Source organism: Xiphophorus couchianus, chromosome 4 (assembly GCF_001444195.1).
Source record: "Xiphophorus couchianus chromosome 4, X_couchianus-1.0, whole genome shotgun sequence".
Classification (NCBI taxonomy): Eukaryota; Metazoa; Chordata; class Actinopteri; order Cyprinodontiformes; family Poeciliidae; genus Xiphophorus; species Xiphophorus couchianus.
Window position 1 is genome coordinate 25,042,944 of NC_040231.1, and position 17,411 is coordinate 25,060,354.

Consider the following 17,411-nt stretch of genomic DNA (forward strand, 5'->3'; position numbering starts at 1 on the left):
TGCAATAAACCCATGTTTATTTTGATCAAACTGTTAAGGATGAAAAGGGAGGTAAATTAAATCTCCAAAACTCACTGAGCAAAAAGTGGCATCTACCTTGAGAAGCATTTTGAAATGTGCTATATATATATATATATACATTGTGTAGCACATGACATTGACATTGTATGGTCTATATGTCTCCATAACTATTGTTATTTCAATTATTTCCTCTCATACTGTCCCAAACATAAATGTGCAAAACAACTCTACATAACACCAATGGGTCTTTAACTGGAACTGTATTTCTCTGTCATGCAACCGTTTTGGAGTGCATGTCATTATGAACCCCTAAAAAAAAACTAGATGTTCAATGTCTTCCAGCAGGTCCAGAACATAAGTTTCAATAAACACAGAAATGGTTCACCAGACACAAAATTAACCAGTGTGGATAAGTGTGGATGTGTTGATAAACCAATAAAAAAAAGCTCCTATTTGTGGTTAAAAGAACAACAAAAAAATTGGCCCCATAAGTCCAAAAAGGTCAGATTTTTTTTTACTGTATGTGCCGTTTATATTGTTGAATGTTTACAAACTGTTTTAAAAACATAAGAGGTCAAAATACTTATTAGAAGCTGAATATGCAAACCACTTAAAATAACATAACTGACATAATTCAGTCGGGTATATGTGATGCATTTTTCTTAAAAGGAAAGAAATTTAGTGAGAGAAGCAACAGCCCCACCTGGTGGCCGAAGAATCATTTAGTTGACCAAACCGGTCCATTCAAACCTTGAGAAAAGAAAAATGCAGGTAAATCAAGCTGCACTTTCATCGAAGACGTCCAAACAAAATCAAAACTATATTAATATTAGTGAAATATAACAACTAAAGTATGAAGAAATACACTTTGTACCACTTTTAGTGTCATAATCTCTTTACTTTGATCAGGGTTATAAATCCTTTAAAAGATGAACAACGATAAGGCACAATCTCAGTTAAACAGGCAGTCATACACAGTCTTTGTTTTTAACAGGTTTTCACACTACAAAGCAAAAGATGAGTCAAACTGATAGTTGGTAAACAAAAAGCAGGAGTGAAAACTGTGGACGCCATTTATTTGAAATGTAGTAAGTTAAAAAAAATAAAAAATAAAAATAACAGTCTGCAGGTTTAGGTGGCATCAACATTTCTGCAGACAGATTTCTGTCGTCTGCATATTCACCACAATGAGGAAACAATCAGAAACATAACTAACTAAAATAGGGAATATGGTGACAGATTGTCGCTAGAGGCTTTTACTTCTCGGTCAGTAAACAAGTATTGCTCAACATTAAGGCTTCACATTGTGATCTACAAATATTTAAAGCTTGTCTAGTCTTGCAAAAAATGGAAACTCTCACTTTTTAAGCAGGTTTTTCTGTGTGAATTTTAGAATCACGGAATTATTAAGAAAAACAGTCGGTGCAAAAACGATACTAAGGTTTGGTAAAAGTCATAAAAGGCTTGCATTTAGAGGACATTTTTAAGGCGGAGAGTGACCCAAGGAGACCCAAGGAGAAACAAGGAGTGCAACTTAAAAAACCCCAACAACATAACAACAAACAGTGCAGTTCAAACTGGGAGCCGTCAAACTTCCTCTTTGACTTGGAGAGAAAACGTAAACATTTCACATACTGTATGGAGAATCACTGAGACGCTTGATTAATGACATCCCTAACTTCAAACGCTGTCCTTTGTTTCCAGCTGCTTTTAACCCTGCAAAAGAGTCAATTTGATGCAGGTCTGAAGCCTTAAAAAAAGAAAGAAGAAAAAAAGCAATAAATTGACTTGTGTTCTCTTAATCGCAGGCATGCAAGTGGTTTCTCTGTAGGTAAAATCATCTTAAAACGACATATAAGCATCATCTGATCTCCTTCACCATAAACATTCAACAGTACATTTATCGCATTACGAGCATGTTGTGAAAGTTGTCACATCTTAAAAATGTCCAGAGTTCAGTGTAACAATATTGCAGCAATACTTGTTTAAAAATGCAGAGAGTTTCTGAGATAAAGTGACCAACGGGCTTGTGGAAAGCAGGAGTCAGAGGCACAAAGCGCAGAAGCTCGGCTCAGCCTAGGAACGTCAGGGCGGCCATGATGGTGAAGCCCAGCAGGATGAAGAACACCTTGAGCACCTGGTTCCCGGCCGAGTTGAGCTCGTGCGGCAAGATTTCCATGAAGGTGATGTAGATGAAGGTCCCTGCGGCGAGCCCCTCCAGGATGGCCTGGATCAGAGCGCCGGCCGCCAGCTGCGCCTCCATCACGCTGATGCCGACGCCGATGCCCAGGGGTGACATCAGGGCGAACACGCCGATGTACGCGGCGATCCAAATCGGCTGAACGGCGCTCTGCACCAGCTTCACGGACAGGCTGAACACTATGATGCTCTTGTGGACCAGAATGGCGATGCATATCTCCATCACCTGCAAAACCAAGAAAAGTTCTGGTCATTTCTGTACCTTTGCATCAGTGGTGAGCTTAAGCAAAACGGTTAGGGATTCTTGTAATGTGATGGAAACCCTGGAAGGCACTTTGACACATTCCAGGCATCCAAATAGTTTTGCATAAGGTGTTTTGCATTACAGCCAAGTTGCAAATACAGAGCCCTCCGCACTTCTCAGCACCTCGGGTTAATATGTGCAAATTGCGAGAATGATGATGGCTAACACCTACAGGCGATATTGGAGAAGAGGGGGGAAAGAAACACGCAGATGTATCGAGAACAGAGTTGTGACAAAAACTCATGGAAAGCGACACATTTTCCAGACTCAAATGTCTAAATTTTACCGACAACTTGTAGAATCTTCTGGATGTTTGAGTACAGAGTCTTTTGTTTTCACAGCACAGGGGTAGTCCAGTCGTTCAAAGACTTTTAGCTTCCACAAAACAACGGGTGAAGAGATGCATGACCCCTAGTGCGAGTTTGATTATGCAAGAATTTAAAGAAGGGAACAAAACAAGCACAAATACGTAAACAGCCAAATCATCCATCCATCCATCCATCTTCTTCCGCTTATCCGAGGTCGGGTCGCGGGGGTAGCAGCTTCAGAAGGGAGGCCCAGACTTCCCTCTCTCCGGCCACTTGTTCCAGCTCTTCCGGGGGAATCCCGAGGCGTTCCCAGGCCAGCCGAGAGACATAGTCCCTCCAGCGTGTCCTGGGTCTTCCCCGGGGCCTCCTCCCGGTGGGACGTGCCCGGAACACCTCACCAGGGAGGCGTCCAGGAGGCATCCTGACCAGATGCCCGAGCCACCTCAACTGGCTCCTCTCGATGTGAAGGAGCAGCGGCTCTACTCTGAGTCCCTCCCGGATGACTGAGCTTCTCACCCTATCTCTAAGGGAGAGCCCAGCCACCCTACGAAGAAAACCCATTTCGGCCGCTTGTATCCGCGATCTCGTTCTTTCAGTCATGACCCAAAGCTCATGACCATAGATGAGGGTGGGAACGTAGATCGACGGGTAAATCGAGAGCTTCGCTTTTTGGCTCAGCTCTCTCTTCACCACGACGGACCGGTACAACGCCCGCTTAACGGCAGACGCTGCACCAATCCGCCTGTCGACCTCCCGCTCCCTTCTTCCTCCATTCGTGAACAAGATCCCGAGATACTTGAACTCCTCCACTTGGGGCAGGACACCCCCTGACCCGGAGAAGGCACTCTACCCTTTTCCGGCTCAAGACCATGGCCTCGGATTTGGAGGCACTGATCCCCATCGCGGCCGCTTCACACTCGGCTGCGAACCGCTCCAGCGAGAGCTGCAGATCACGATCTGATGAAGCCAAAAGGACCACATTGTCTGCGAAAAGCAGAGATGAGATCCTAAGGCCACCAAATCGGATCCCCTCAACACCTTGGCTGCGCCTAGAAATTCTGTCCATGAAAGTGATGAACAGAATCGGTGACAAAGGGCAGCCCTGGCGGAGTCCAACTCTCACCGGAAACGAGCCCGACTTACTGCCGGCAATGCGGACCAGACTCTGACACCGGTCATACAGGGACCTGACAGCCCGTATCAAAGGGCCCGGTACCCCATACTCCCGGAGAACCCCCCACAGGGCTCCCCGAGGGACACGGTCGAACGCCTTCTCCAAGTCCACAAAACACATGTAGACTGGTTGGGCGAACTCCCATGCACCCTCCAGGACCCTGCTGAGGGTGTAGAGCTGGTCCAGTGTTCCACGACCAGGACGAAAACCACACTGCTCTTCCTGAATCCGAGGTTCGACTATCCGACGGACCCTCCTCTCCAGGACCCCTGAGTAGACCTTGCCAGGGAGGCTTAAGAGTGTGACCCCTCTATAATTGGAGCACACCCTCCGGTCCCCCTTTTTGAACAGGGGGACCACCACCCCAGTCTGCCAATCCAGGGGAACTGCCCCCGATGTCCATGCGATATTGCAGAGTCGCGTCAACCAACACAACCCTACAACATCCAGAGCCTTAAGGAACTCCGGGCGGATCTCATCCACCCCCGGGGCCTTGCCACCGAGGAGCTTTTTAACCACCTCGGCGACCTCGTCCCCAGAGATTGGAGAGCCCAACCCAGAGTCCCCAGGCTCCGCTTCCTTAATGGAAGGCATGTTGGTGGGATTGAGGAGGTCTTCGAAGTACTCTGCCCACCGGCCCACAACGTCCCGAGTAGAGGTCAGCAGCACACCATCCCCACTATAAACAGTGTTGGTGCTGCACCGCTTCCCCCCCCTGAGACGCCGGATGGTGGACCAGAATCGCCTCAAAGCCGACAGCCGACCTGTACAGCCAAATCACACAGGATAAAAAACAGCTAACCCCGATACTGACCAAATGCATGTCCGCTTCTGAATTTGAGGAAAGTTACACAAAAAGAAAATCTAAAAAATGTCCAACATATTTTCTGGAACTAGCAAACAGGAACAATTTTAGTAACTATAACTAAGTTAGAACAACAAAAGTTTGGTCTGATTTAACACGAATGTGTTTATGTATTTTTATTCAGAATATTTGGTTTCAACTGTAAAGTGAACAACGAGGTCTGAAATTTTTATCTGCATATATTTATCCAGACCAGCACAACTGGAATAGTGTGATAGGAAAACATAGCAACAGGCAAGAGATGGAAAACTACCCAACACTGTTTATCAAGCTGCTCCACTGGTACACACATGATGCTTTGTTCATTTATGCAACTAAATGCACACTGCAGACAGGTAAAAAAAAAAAAAAATAATTTATTGCAGCAGCATAAACTCACACTAAAAAATTCCAAATAAATCTAACCTTTAACTTATCATTTTCAGTGAGAAGAAAACTTCTGTGCTCAGCTTTCAACCAATTATTGGCACAATTATTGACCCCATTGCTGTCAATGCTCTGTACAAACCTCCTTTGACCAAAAGGGCAATATTTCGTCTTCTCCTTTAGCGTCTCACGAGGGCTGAGCATACAGAAAAAGGGATCTTTGACCATTCCTCCTAACGTTATCTCTCTAGATGGTCCAGAGTCCTCGGCTCTTTCCACAGGTTTTCTCTTCAGCTCACACACTACATAAGAATCAGGCCTAAAGACACTGGCCATCAGAGGAGGTGACAAATTTATCTGATGATTTAGTCATACGTTGTAAACCAGTTTATGATTTAAGACGTGATGAAGACCTATTTTCAAACTTGCGGTAGAGCCCACCATGTTTTCTTCAAAATCTCCACGTACCTTAAAGATTCTGCAATGCCACTAACTCAAGCGTTCTCTTGACAAAATATGTCGGCAGGAACTATTGTTCTGAGTGGAGATTTGGGCAAGTTAAGGTGAGCTTGCTTGTGTTAATTTTCCCGCTTATTGCTTCCCTTCAGTGGCATGTTCTCAATTTTGGCTTTTCCCATTTTGAAGAGCGAGTAAAAAAAATAGAGGACAACATCATGTCATAGTTATACCCCAGAGACAGGGCTGCACAATATATAGCAAATCTATCATTATCGCACCATCACTGCACACAAAACACATATTGTGAAGAACTGCCTGCTTATGCTCAGACGTATAGGGAGTTATGGATTACTAATTCACTGATATGGATCAGTTTAATAGAGGAAATCAGTAATGAACACAATGCTTCAGTTTGGTAGCTTGTCAGCAGGGCCAGCCCAAGGTTATATAGGGCTGTGAGGAGAACTGGATATGGGGCCCATCGTCATGTTCAGGACATCAACACCAACAGTGTTTCAGCAAAAATGTGGTGGTATCTGTGGATGGGGGCGGAGCTTAAAGCAGTCAAGGATAATTGGTTATTATTTTCTGAGATGTGATTATGGGCACACTGAAGCTCAAATAGAAAACTTCAGTTTGTGAAGTGTACAAAATAAACTTTACAAATTCTTTAAAATATTAAAATCTTTTAATTTACTGATACTGAAACCATCAAAGTCTGGTCTGGGGTCCATGAGCAGAGGGTTAGTTTGTATATGCCTTGGGCCGGCTCTGGTTGTCCACAAACTAAAACCTGAGCATTGAGGCAATTCCAGTCTTGTCATGTCACTGCGATCTACTGCCATTCAGTGCGTTCTCAAGCTTTAAACTGAAAGTTTCCACTAAGTATATCTCACTTTTCTGTAGGTGTGATTCCAAATTTGACTGGAAAAGCTTTCTCATTTTTTTTTCCTAACAACAAAAGTAAAAGCTCTGTAATGCTGTAAACAGAAAGCAATACAAAGCAACATGACACCTTAAGAGGAACAAGAAGAACCCTCTCCGTCTTCTCACCTTAGAGTCAGTGCTCTGCAGGCCAATAGCAAGCCCCTCAAAAACCGAATGGAGTGAGAGGGAGAGGAAAAGCATGAAGGAGCGAAAGGGGGAGTGAGCCTGGAAGTCGACGTGGACGTGGTGGCCGCTGTTCTCCAGGTCGGGCGCCGTCACGGCCCCGCTGTGGCTGTGGCCGTTCTCTGACAGCAGCGGCGCCCTCTCGCCGTGGTGAGCTCCTCTCAACTGACGGAAGCTCAGGACCATTTTCTCCAGGATGAGGACCGTGAAGAAACCCGCGGCCATGATGAACTCTGGCAGGGGGAAGCTGGTCTGTTGAAGATTGATGCAGAGGTCAGAGGATCAGGCTGGTGAAGTCAGGCAAAACTGTTTTTGTGACAACTCGGTTAATAATGACAAAAAAAAACAAAACCCTAATTTCTTCAAGCCTTTCACTTACTAAAGTGTTCACTCACCTTATAAAATAGACACATATTTACTCGTTTTGTAAAGTTTTGGATCTAGCATTTGAAATTGCAACAGTAAATATACATAAAAATTTGAAATAATTGTTACTCCTGGTCCTGGTTTAATTGGGACACACCTCCAACTTCTGAGCATCCATCTCTGCGCTGATGTCCGACAGGTAATCCGGGACGATGTCGAGCAAACATGCTGCCAGGAAAACGCCGCCGGCAAAGCAGCTGATTAGGCTCAGAACGGTCCGGTGAGCTTCTGCGAATGCAAAGAAGACGTCTCGTAAGCTTGAGGATTGAACAGGACAACAGAAATCCTGTCGTACAGCGGATATGAAATAATGTCACAGGTGCAACTATTAAAAGATGGCGGTTTGGTGTGTAAATTACAAAAAAGAACACAATAAATCGTTTCAAAACGTTTTCTTTCTGTATTGTTTTTAAGTGTTGATATGTATTAGAAAAAAAAAGAGTTCCAATAAGCTGGGTGCATACATGTTCACACCCTTAAGCTGCTTTGCTGAGTCAGCATTCAGGCTTACTATATACACGACTCCATGGCTGGTTTTTGAAACTGATCCCTACGTTTTAAGTTTTGGTTTAATTTTTCTTTTACAAAGAATCATCCAATTGATTTTTTATTTTTATTTTGGGAGAAAGTCCTGGAGAAGACAGCAGTGCAATGGTTCCTCGTTAAAAACACATCGAGTTGAAACAGACAACATAAAACAGTCTGGTTGAAAGATGTAGTAATGTAGAGTTGAAACCAGACATTTACATACACTGAATAAAAAGACACACACACATTTTTTTCCCTCAGTGTCTGAAATTTAATCAGACTAAGCTTTTCTTGTTTTAACTTTGTTAGAACTACAAAAATTATTCCTATTTGCTAAGTGCCAGAAAACGTAGCGAGACCCATTTATTAGTGATTTTTTTCTGTAGCTTTCCTCAAATTCAAAAGTTCAATAGAAACAATCCTGGTGATTCTAACTAAGCTAAAACAAGAAAGTATGTTTGTGCCTTTATTCGGTGAATGCATAGCAGCAGTGATATCACACACACTCATTTTGTACCAATATTGCCCTTTAGTCTATTTTTTTTAAACCACACTTGGTAGAACGCATCCCCATGTCACCCTCTCTGTGTTTCCTGTGCCAAGGAACTCATGTTTGATTCAACCAACCAACATTATGGCTCAGTTGTCTTGCAATCAAAAGGTTGTGAGTTCAATTCCAGCTTCGTCCACAACTTGTCAAAGTGCCCTTGGGCAAGGCACTTAGCCCCAATTTGCCTACTGATCTGTTTTAGTGCTGGAAGGGCAGCTGGCTGAATGAGGATTTGAGTTGACTAGTTGGTTGTCCCAAGAAATAAGTAAGTAAATAAAATGAAGCAAATGCTGCAACTAAATTAAAAATATATATTTGTGTGACAAGGTGAACACCGATGCAGAGAGCAGATTCTTTCAGTCTTTTCTCCTCAAGCCGATTTGTTTGCTGCTCGGCTGAATTGTACGTGATAAATTTGACGTTAAAAGGCAGGAAAAGATTAAAAGTATTTGTCATGATCTATCATTTTTGCACAGATGTACAGTTTGTGTTTGTGAATAAATGCAACAGCTGGCAGTTAAATTAATTAAAAGAAATTAATGTTTAATCCCAAACAGGAAGTACCTAAAGAAATTCTGAGTATCTTGTGATCATAGCCACCAGTAGAGGTCCAGATGACTCACACCCAGATGTTCCAGCGCACACGGATGTAATGGAGAGAAATGATACTTTCACTTCCATATGAGAAGGTTCGCCATCCTTTTGGCTCGTTTTGAGTCTTTAGCAACAAATAAAATGTAATCATGTGATGAGGAGGTTCTGAGCTTCAGGCTTCATCCTCATCAGGTGATTCCCGCCAGAGCTGAGAGGGAAGATGGAGGACTAAGATAGTTTTGTTTTTTTTAAATGCCCACAATCAATACCAAACTCATTAAATTGTTACCAGTGAAAAACGCCAGGGAGAGGTGCATTGTTTTGTTGAGTTCAAAGGTCGATTCTCGTTCTGTTCATTATTGCCTTAATTCTGCTCTTTAATCTCTGAATCAAACACACCCCTTGTCAGAGGAAATAAACTCATCAGTGGCCGATTACCTTTGCAACACGAGGCGGAAGTCAAAACATGTGACACAAAACGAATCGCGTTCCAGGATGAGCGCAATGATTCATCAGAGGTGGTGCGTTTTTTTCCCCACTCACGGAATTTCATTCACATTTATTTTTCAATTTAAGCTTCACCTCTTTTCCAGCTGATACCTCTAAATAGTAATAAAACGTTGAGATGCTGGAAATCAACATTACCCTCCGTTTTGCCTATCAGCGTTAACGTTGTGGGAAAAAAATGGGTAAATTAATAACAATAAAATGTGTTTTTAAGGCATCAGGAGCGGTGATTAGCTGAGATATGAGAGCAATGTCTTCTTAAAGCCGCCGATATATATTTTAAATGAAGCTTTCCTCACTAAACACAAATAAACAGTTAAATTAGCACATTAAATTAAAAATGTAGAGCACACACCTGTTCCGTTTGTGTCCCTGAACCATTTGACTTTAGCGGGGATGAATCCAAACAGAAGCGTCAGGAGCAACAAGCCGATCAAAGCTCCGATTTTCACCTGCAGCAGATACTCCATGGTCAGGACGAGCTTTCACAGTGGGAGTCAGGAGTGGGGCAGGAACTGTACAAACATCGGAGTGTCTATCAAGCCATAAAACAGGCTGATAACATCGCGGTCCGATGAGGAGCGACCCACTGAAGCAAAACAGCCGTAGTGTTGTTATTTAGAAACTGAGCCTGCTGCTGGTACGGTGGCCGAAGGCGACCAATGCATGCGGTTTCGAGAAAGATGAGCCGTCATGTGGCTTTGATTAGATTAGATTTTATCGTGGTGTAAATAAGCTGTTTTGATTCGCTATTAAGGGTCACAGTTACTTTTTAACACATTTAAATCTTGAAAATGTTTTCTGTTAACTGGGTCGTGACATGCAAACTTCTGCAGTAAGTTGTTTTTGACTTACTATGTTGCATTGTGATTCTGTGTTTGTAATGATGTGAAGCACTTTGAAATGCCTTGCTGCTGAAATGTGCTATACAAATAAAAGTTGATTGATTGATTGATTGATTACTGCAAACACAAGATTGTATTAGGATTGCTTACACGCTGAAAAATTATGAAAAAAAAACAAAACAAACAAATAAAAATCCACAATTAGTAAGACAATCTGACCAGTTATAAGCCTAAACCAGCATCACTTGTTACAGTAAATTTCAAAAATACTAGACATATGGATTCAGAGCATTTCGCTATAATGAATTAATTTTTCTACACTTATGAACTCTTTTTTCTTTGCTGCTGTGTTAATTTTACACCAGATATAACAAGATGCAAACCTTCCAACAGTTGGATGTTTTACTTTTCAGTGTACAAAATCCATCCATCCATTTTCTGTTCACCCTTTGTCCCTAATGGGGTCGGGAGGGTTGCTGGTGCCTATCTCCAGCTAGTGTCCAAAATATGTTTTCAAACGTTTTAGGCATATATGAGATGGGACTTAAAATATGTATATCTTTTTTGTCAGAAGTGTTTTTGGTGTTGGGACTTTTCCTCAGACTTCCTTATGGAGTGATTTTGGTAGGAAGGCCACTCCTGAGACTGTTTGATGTTTTTGTCTATATGTGGATAATATTTGGAATAAACCGAAACACTTTGGTTCATTCCCAAGGCCTGAGAAACAGTCTTGTTACATGATAGATGTCAATGACTTTGTAATCTATTGGGACATAATGTGTTGCTTTTGAGATCATTCAAACTACTTCATGTCTCCAGTCAGGTTCTGTTTAAATGGCTTATTGGTTCTACAGGTCTGCTTTTGATCAAACACCTCTCGTTATCTTTCTATGAAATGCATTTAATCAGTTCATTTGTGATTTTACAAAGTAGTGCATTACTTTATCACATAGGACCAAATTGTGCCTATTACATTGATTAATGGTCCCACAAACAAAAAACGTTCTTAGTAGAACTTTGAGAAACAATACTGAAAATTACTGTATCTCTTTAAAGTAAAATATAAACCCGTCCAGACTCAGAAAAAAATGTTCTGTGTAACTAGCGATTCAGAAGTTCTGGTTTCACTTCAAATTGTTTAAAATAAACTTGCATTCTGCTGCATTATTAATGCAGACCTGTTATACAGTATCATCAGATTAAACAATCCAAACAGTAACAAACTACATTTTCCATCTGTGGCTAAACTTGTTATCTTTCACAACAATAAACAAAAAGCATTCTCTATTATGCTGTGCAGAAGTAAAATAGTTCCCAGTTTGCGAAAGTAATCACACCTCTAGAAGTCCTACAAGTCTTTTTAGCAGTCGGCTGTAAATCATGACACAGCAAACACAGGAATGTGTTCTGCTTAGATAAACCTAAACTGAACGTTTGACCTATACATTCAAAGTTATGTGGAGTAGAAAACTAGCACAAGTACATCAACTGAAACGCAATCCCCACTGTGAAACCCTGTGGAGACAGCACCATGCTGTGTGGATCATTTTCTTTATTAAGGCCAGAAACCTCTTCAGAGAAACATGTTAGAAGCTGTAAGAAACTAGTTTGGAGGTTCACCTTCCAGCAGCACAATGGCACTAAACACACAGCCAGAGAAACAATTAAATAGTTTAGATAAAAGCGCCTTCACGTGTTAGAATGGCCAAAGTCCAGACCAGAGTCCAACTGAGAGTCTTAAAGTTGATGCTCACAGAAACTCTCCACCTAATCTGACTGACCTCTCCAAAACAGAAATTAAGGAAAAGACTCTGTTTGAAAAAAGAAAGTGAAAGCCCCTTGAAGTGCACAGTGTTAAAGCGGTTCAAAAGACATAAATTGCTCTCCCTCAGCCCCCCTTCATCACTGACAAATACACCTTCCGATCAGCAGGTGGCAGCATCACTTCATGTTCTCGTAGCCGCACTCGCCTCTTGCAACGACATATTCATGCGCCGGAAATGTTTCCTTCTCCGAAGCCCTGAGTGCTGATGTGTTTCTAAGGGATTTTACTCGACAGAAACCTCAGGGTTTGATTATTTTATGCCGGTAGAATAGCGAGGAGAAGCGGCGGCCGGAGCGAGGTCCATGACAGAGACGACGCGGTGGAGGAGATCCTCAGCAGAGACGAGCAGAGGGAATGGCGGTGAGGGACGCAGACAGTTTGATCTGAACGCAGTGACTGAAGCTGGGACCGTGGATCATATCCGCACTGTATGAACTCACTGTAGTCACTATAGTTAGTCCTTCTGACACAACGAAAGCATCGCAGGCGACGGAAACGTCATAACAGAACGTTTTAGTTTCTTTTTCAGGTTCAGCCCAGAACAGGAAGTTCTGTGTCTGGCTCAGGAAACAGTTCGCTTTTGGTGCCCATTCAAGTCTTTCCACGTTTTTTTTTTTGTGATCATTGTAATTTTATTTTTATTTTTTACAAACAACCCATTTATGGTCTATTTAGACTTTTAAAAAGGCATCTAAATGTAAACACGAACCAGTTTTTTTTATCCCGACAAAAGCAAAAATGATATCAAAGATGCAAATTTAAATGTTATTCCTTGTTACTCCTGATACTCTCTCCACTTGTTGTTCCCTTAAAGCACAGGCGTCAAACTCCAGACCTCAAGGGCCACAGTCCTGCAGCTTTTAGATGTGCCTCTGCTGCACCACAGCTGAATAGAATAATTAGGTCATTAGCAAGGCTCTGGAGAACTTGAGGTAATTAAGCCATTTCATTCCAGTGTTTTGTGCCTGTGGCACATCTAAAAACTGCAGGACAGCGACCCTTGACGACTGGAGGTTGACACCTCTGCCTTACTGCGCCAATTAGGATTACACACAGGTTTCAGTCTTTTTGCTGATCAGGAGAGCTCTGAAGGTTACTGAAATATATATGCATGGCACACTCACTTTTCAGATTTCTATTTGCAAAAAAGAAAGAAAGATCTTGTATAATTTTCATTCTCTGTTAGTCTGTCACATAAAATTAAGTAAAAATAAATTGAAGTTTGTGTTTGTAAAATGACAAAATGTGAAATCGTGTAAGACACTGTAGACTTTGGTTTGCAGAAGTGGTTTGTCATTAGGCTGCTAAGATTATTCACATATTTAAATCAGCTGGTTTGGAGCAGAAAAGTCCAGAAAAGTGTTAATTCATGACCATTATCACCTTCTTGTGCTGTAGGATAAAACACACAATGTAGATCATGCTGTGAGTGCACCGAGGCTCTGTGCCAAAAGAAATCCTTTAAGTTGTATGTTTGCAGCAACGAAGTAACTGAGTTATTTAGGCGGAAACTTTCAAAATCTGATGATGACAGGCCGCTTTGATAAATGTTCATTACTATTCAGTCATTGAGTTAATTGATTCTGTAAAATGAAGAAAGGAAGAACATAATGTGATTTCTTTTTTTTTTTTTTTTTTCTTTACAATTCAAAGGTTTTTTAGAACATGATTTAATGGACAACCACTAATTTAAATGTAAGGAAATACATTTAAATTAGTATTAATTTAATGTATTTAAATTAAATGCAACTCTAAAAAGCTTCAGCTCAAATAATGCTGAATGAGAAATCGGTGGAGAAAACAGCGTTTCCTTCAGAAAGCAGGAAGTCTGATTAAAGTGATTATTTTGCATTTGTTGTTTGTTAAGATGGATTGACTTTGTTTTGTTCAGATTGGGAGCTGCTGCTCATTGCTCACCAAGCTCTCTGTGTTTTCTCCTGAAGCCCAAAGGTAAAGTTGGAACAAAAGGAAAGAAGCAGATCTATGAGGAGAACGAGGCGACACTCAAGTTCTACACCAGAGTCATCCTGGGAGCCAATGTAAGACGGACACACACATTAATTTAGGCCTTTCTTCGGAAAAGATTTTATTAATTGATGTCATTTTTAGACTTGGCTTTGTTTTGCAATTGTCAAAAAAAAACAACAGGTGGATTATTAGTGTCGCAATCAAAGTTCAGATCGATTCAAGACTCCTTTCATACTCTTTTTTTTTTTTTACAAGCCAAAACATAAGTTAGGCAATAAAATAAATAAATCAGTTTTGGCAAAAATGACTTATGCCATTATATTGGGAAGGTGACAGTATGAAAAACTAGCTGATGTTAGTCAAACTGCACGTTTGAAGAAACGAGATGGTTAAAGCTCCTTTAGTTTTCTGTTGGTGTTCTTTTTTTTGCGCCAGGAAATATTTCCGAATGAGGAAAAAAAGGGTAGAAACTAGAAGGCTTCTCTCTGCCTGCTGAGCGGCAGTGCACAGCAACAGGTAGGGTAGAAGCAGTTCAATGTTAGTGTGTGCTCCGTACAGCCAGAGAAGACCCCGATCACATTCTGGCATCTTATTAAAAAACTGTTTAAGCCAGAAAATTTCTATGAGAAAATATTCGTGGTATCCTCTAGTGCTGTTATCTGAGTGCCTAAATTAACCTTCTGAGGTCGACGCCCGCCCTGTGGCGGGCATCACGTCATGCATTTAAAAGACTTCTGTATAAAAAAAGGACGCCATGAGAAGTGTGCATTTTATTTCTGTTGGACAGTAGAGACTTCAAACTTTGTAAAAGTAGTGTTTTTATATTGAGTTTGTTCTATATTTACTTCCAAATAAAACCAGGAATATGATCGATCATTTTAGCCATAGCGTAGTGCGCATTTTACGCATGTTGAGTGCAATCAGTAGTTGTTTTATGACCAAAACGTGAACGAATGCAACATGAAAGCCATTTTTCCGAGTTATCAATATTACTATCCATATGTTTCCACTCGGATTTTGTTTCTGTGTGTGTTTTGTGCGCTAATGCGATAATAAATTTTGTCAAAATGAAACAAACACTGGAAAATCACAAGGTTTAGGATGTTCTGTAAATAATGATACCAAACAAGGTAAGGTACATAGTTTTTATGGTGAAAATATGAGGGTAAATTCAAAATTAGACCACAACGGCCATTTAGACCCAAGACTCCAAAGGGTTTTAAAGGAGGAATTTTCCTGGGTTAGATAAAAATGGGTTCAAAACTCTCTGTTTGGGGGACCTTCAGGTTCAATGTGATATGTAAGGTTTTACCAGATCACAAAAATACTAAAAAGAAATAAAAGAGAAAAAAAATCTGTTTTAATTTTGATAAATTAAGTTGATTCCTGTTAAGTCTGTTGCAGTTTTCTACAAGATAATAGTTTTTTCTATTCATTATATAAAACACTTGTTGCACTAATCTAAACAATAAAAGATAATTTCCAGTTCATCACGTGACTGGGTTTCTTACTTTTGAATACCTGTAAGTGGAAAAGTTGGCTTTGAAGCAGAAATTTACAATAATTATTTGAGGACAGTGAATGGTTACATATGAAGTTCCTCGCATTGATTGGATGACTCATTTACGAATCATGGCGACGATCACACATTCTGCCCTATCAGAGGTCTTCAATAGAAAACTATCACTACATGTTTAATGAGAACAAAAACATTGCTCAGTTTTTGACAAGTTCCCCACAACTAATCAAATTTGTTTTGCAGGCAATATATGCCGCTGTGAATTTTTTTGTTTTCTACAGTTCCTCCACCTTTTGGACCTGGGTGAGTTAATTCAAGCTTCTCCTAAACTGTCAGAGCACATCTTGTCATATTTCGTGGACCTGAACTTGTCACACCCACACACGCTTCCCAAAGCTGCTGCTGCTGTTCGCGCTCGCCGTGTACGTTGGGAGCTACCGCTCCATGTCGGCCATGGCCAAGCCTGCGTTTGCTGAGGACGGGAGTCTGCTGGATGGAGGAATAGACCTAAACATGGAGCAGGGAATGGCAGAGTAAGTTTGATTTAATATAGTAGATAAATTACAGTGTTGGTGTTTGTGAGATGATCATTTCTGCTGTTGTTTTTGTTTTAGGCACCTAAAAGATGTAATCTTGCTCACTGCCATCGTTCAAGTACTCAGCACCCTCTCTGCTTATTTCTGGTACCTTTGGTTGCTGGTAAGAACATTTTCCAGAAGATGTCTAGACAATTCTTACCATTTCTGATGCTTTATTCCCTGATAACATCTTTGTGTGTGTTCCAGGCCCCTGCTCGGGCTCTTCACCTGCTTTGGGTGAACTTTTTGGGCCCCTGGTTTATGGCGGAAAACCCCTCAGCACCAGAGGAGGTGAATGAGAAAAAGCAGAGAAGGCAAGAGCGCAGACAGGCGAAGCGGTTCTGATGCTGCGGAGCGGACTGAGCAGTATTTTTATACACACACACAATCTAATATACAGAAAGCGGGGAACTCGTAAGCTATTCAGGAAGACATATTTTTGTTATTACGTTAAATCCAGTTGAAATCTGATACAGTGGAATCTTGTTTTCCGTGTTTGTTTTCTTTCCGCTTTCTCCCGTAATCACATTTTCTCCCTAAATTATGAAATGAAATGTTCCCTATTTAGATGATGCCTCCGTCCAAATCGCATTTGTCTTCGTGAAAAGATTTACGAGTTTAGCTCTTGCAGAATGCTTTCATGCCACCGCCCCCTGCTGATCTTATTTTTTTTGTTTGTTCCACACAAAAAACATTTGTAATGTCATGTTTTTGATTTTAGTTTTCTTTTTTTTTTTTTTAAGTCCTTTGTAACAATCTATGTATTGTCACAAAATCAAACTCAAAAGCCTTAATAAGAGAATGGGAACAACTTTGCAATAAAAGGTGTCCATGTGTGTTTGTGAGTTTTTTATGACAGAAACGCTGCTTTCCGGCAAAACGCAAAGATGAAGTAAAACTGCAGCGGCTTTTTTAAAAAAAATGTTTTTCTAAAAAGATTAAAATTGTTTTTAGTCAAAGAGTTCTCCAACATGAGTTCACATATTTCAGACAATATTTATGAATAAACACAATAGCCCATAAACAAAGTTATTACATCCTAAAAACAACATGGCTAAGAAAAAGTGTTTTCATTCCAGTGTGTACATATAAAGGACACTTTTTCTTTTAGATAAACTAGAGGAACTATTATTCTTATACATATATGCATTTCATATTAATTTGTTGCTTAGAAACCAAATCTACAAAAGCTTTTCAGTGACCAGTACATCCAGTTCTTTGAAGAGATTATGGTCAAACCTGAGGCAGGAGCAACACACCCAACC

The 17,411-nt window shown here is 41.0% G+C and overlaps 2 protein-coding genes across 2 annotated transcripts; one reads left to right on the forward strand and one right to left on the reverse strand.

Annotated features, from left to right (window-relative positions):
* Nucleotides 1-898: 898 nt before the first annotated feature.
* slc39a1 (solute carrier family 39 member 1) lies at nt 899-10,048 on the reverse strand. The gene is made up of 4 exons (XM_028015718.1): nt 9,767-10,048; nt 7,330-7,460; nt 6,750-7,058; nt 899-2,446 (listed from the first exon to the last, which is right to left on the reverse strand). Exons 1-4 carry the CDS (start codon nt 9,879-9,881, stop codon nt 2,093-2,095), a joined length of 909 nt encoding a protein of 302 aa, XP_027871519.1. The 5' UTR covers nt 9,882-10,048; the 3' UTR covers nt 899-2,092.
* A 2,167-nt stretch (nt 10,049-12,215) lies between these two features.
* tmem208 (transmembrane protein 208) lies at nt 12,216-16,983 on the forward strand. The gene is made up of 6 exons (XM_028015793.1): nt 12,216-12,441; nt 14,025-14,120; nt 15,812-15,871; nt 15,965-16,101; nt 16,183-16,267; nt 16,354-16,983. The coding sequence occupies exons 1-6, from the start codon at nt 12,436-12,438 to the stop codon at nt 16,489-16,491; spliced, it is 522 nt and encodes a 173-aa protein (XP_027871594.1). The 5' UTR covers nt 12,216-12,435; the 3' UTR covers nt 16,492-16,983.
* The last annotated feature ends 428 nt before the right edge of the window (nt 16,984-17,411 follow it).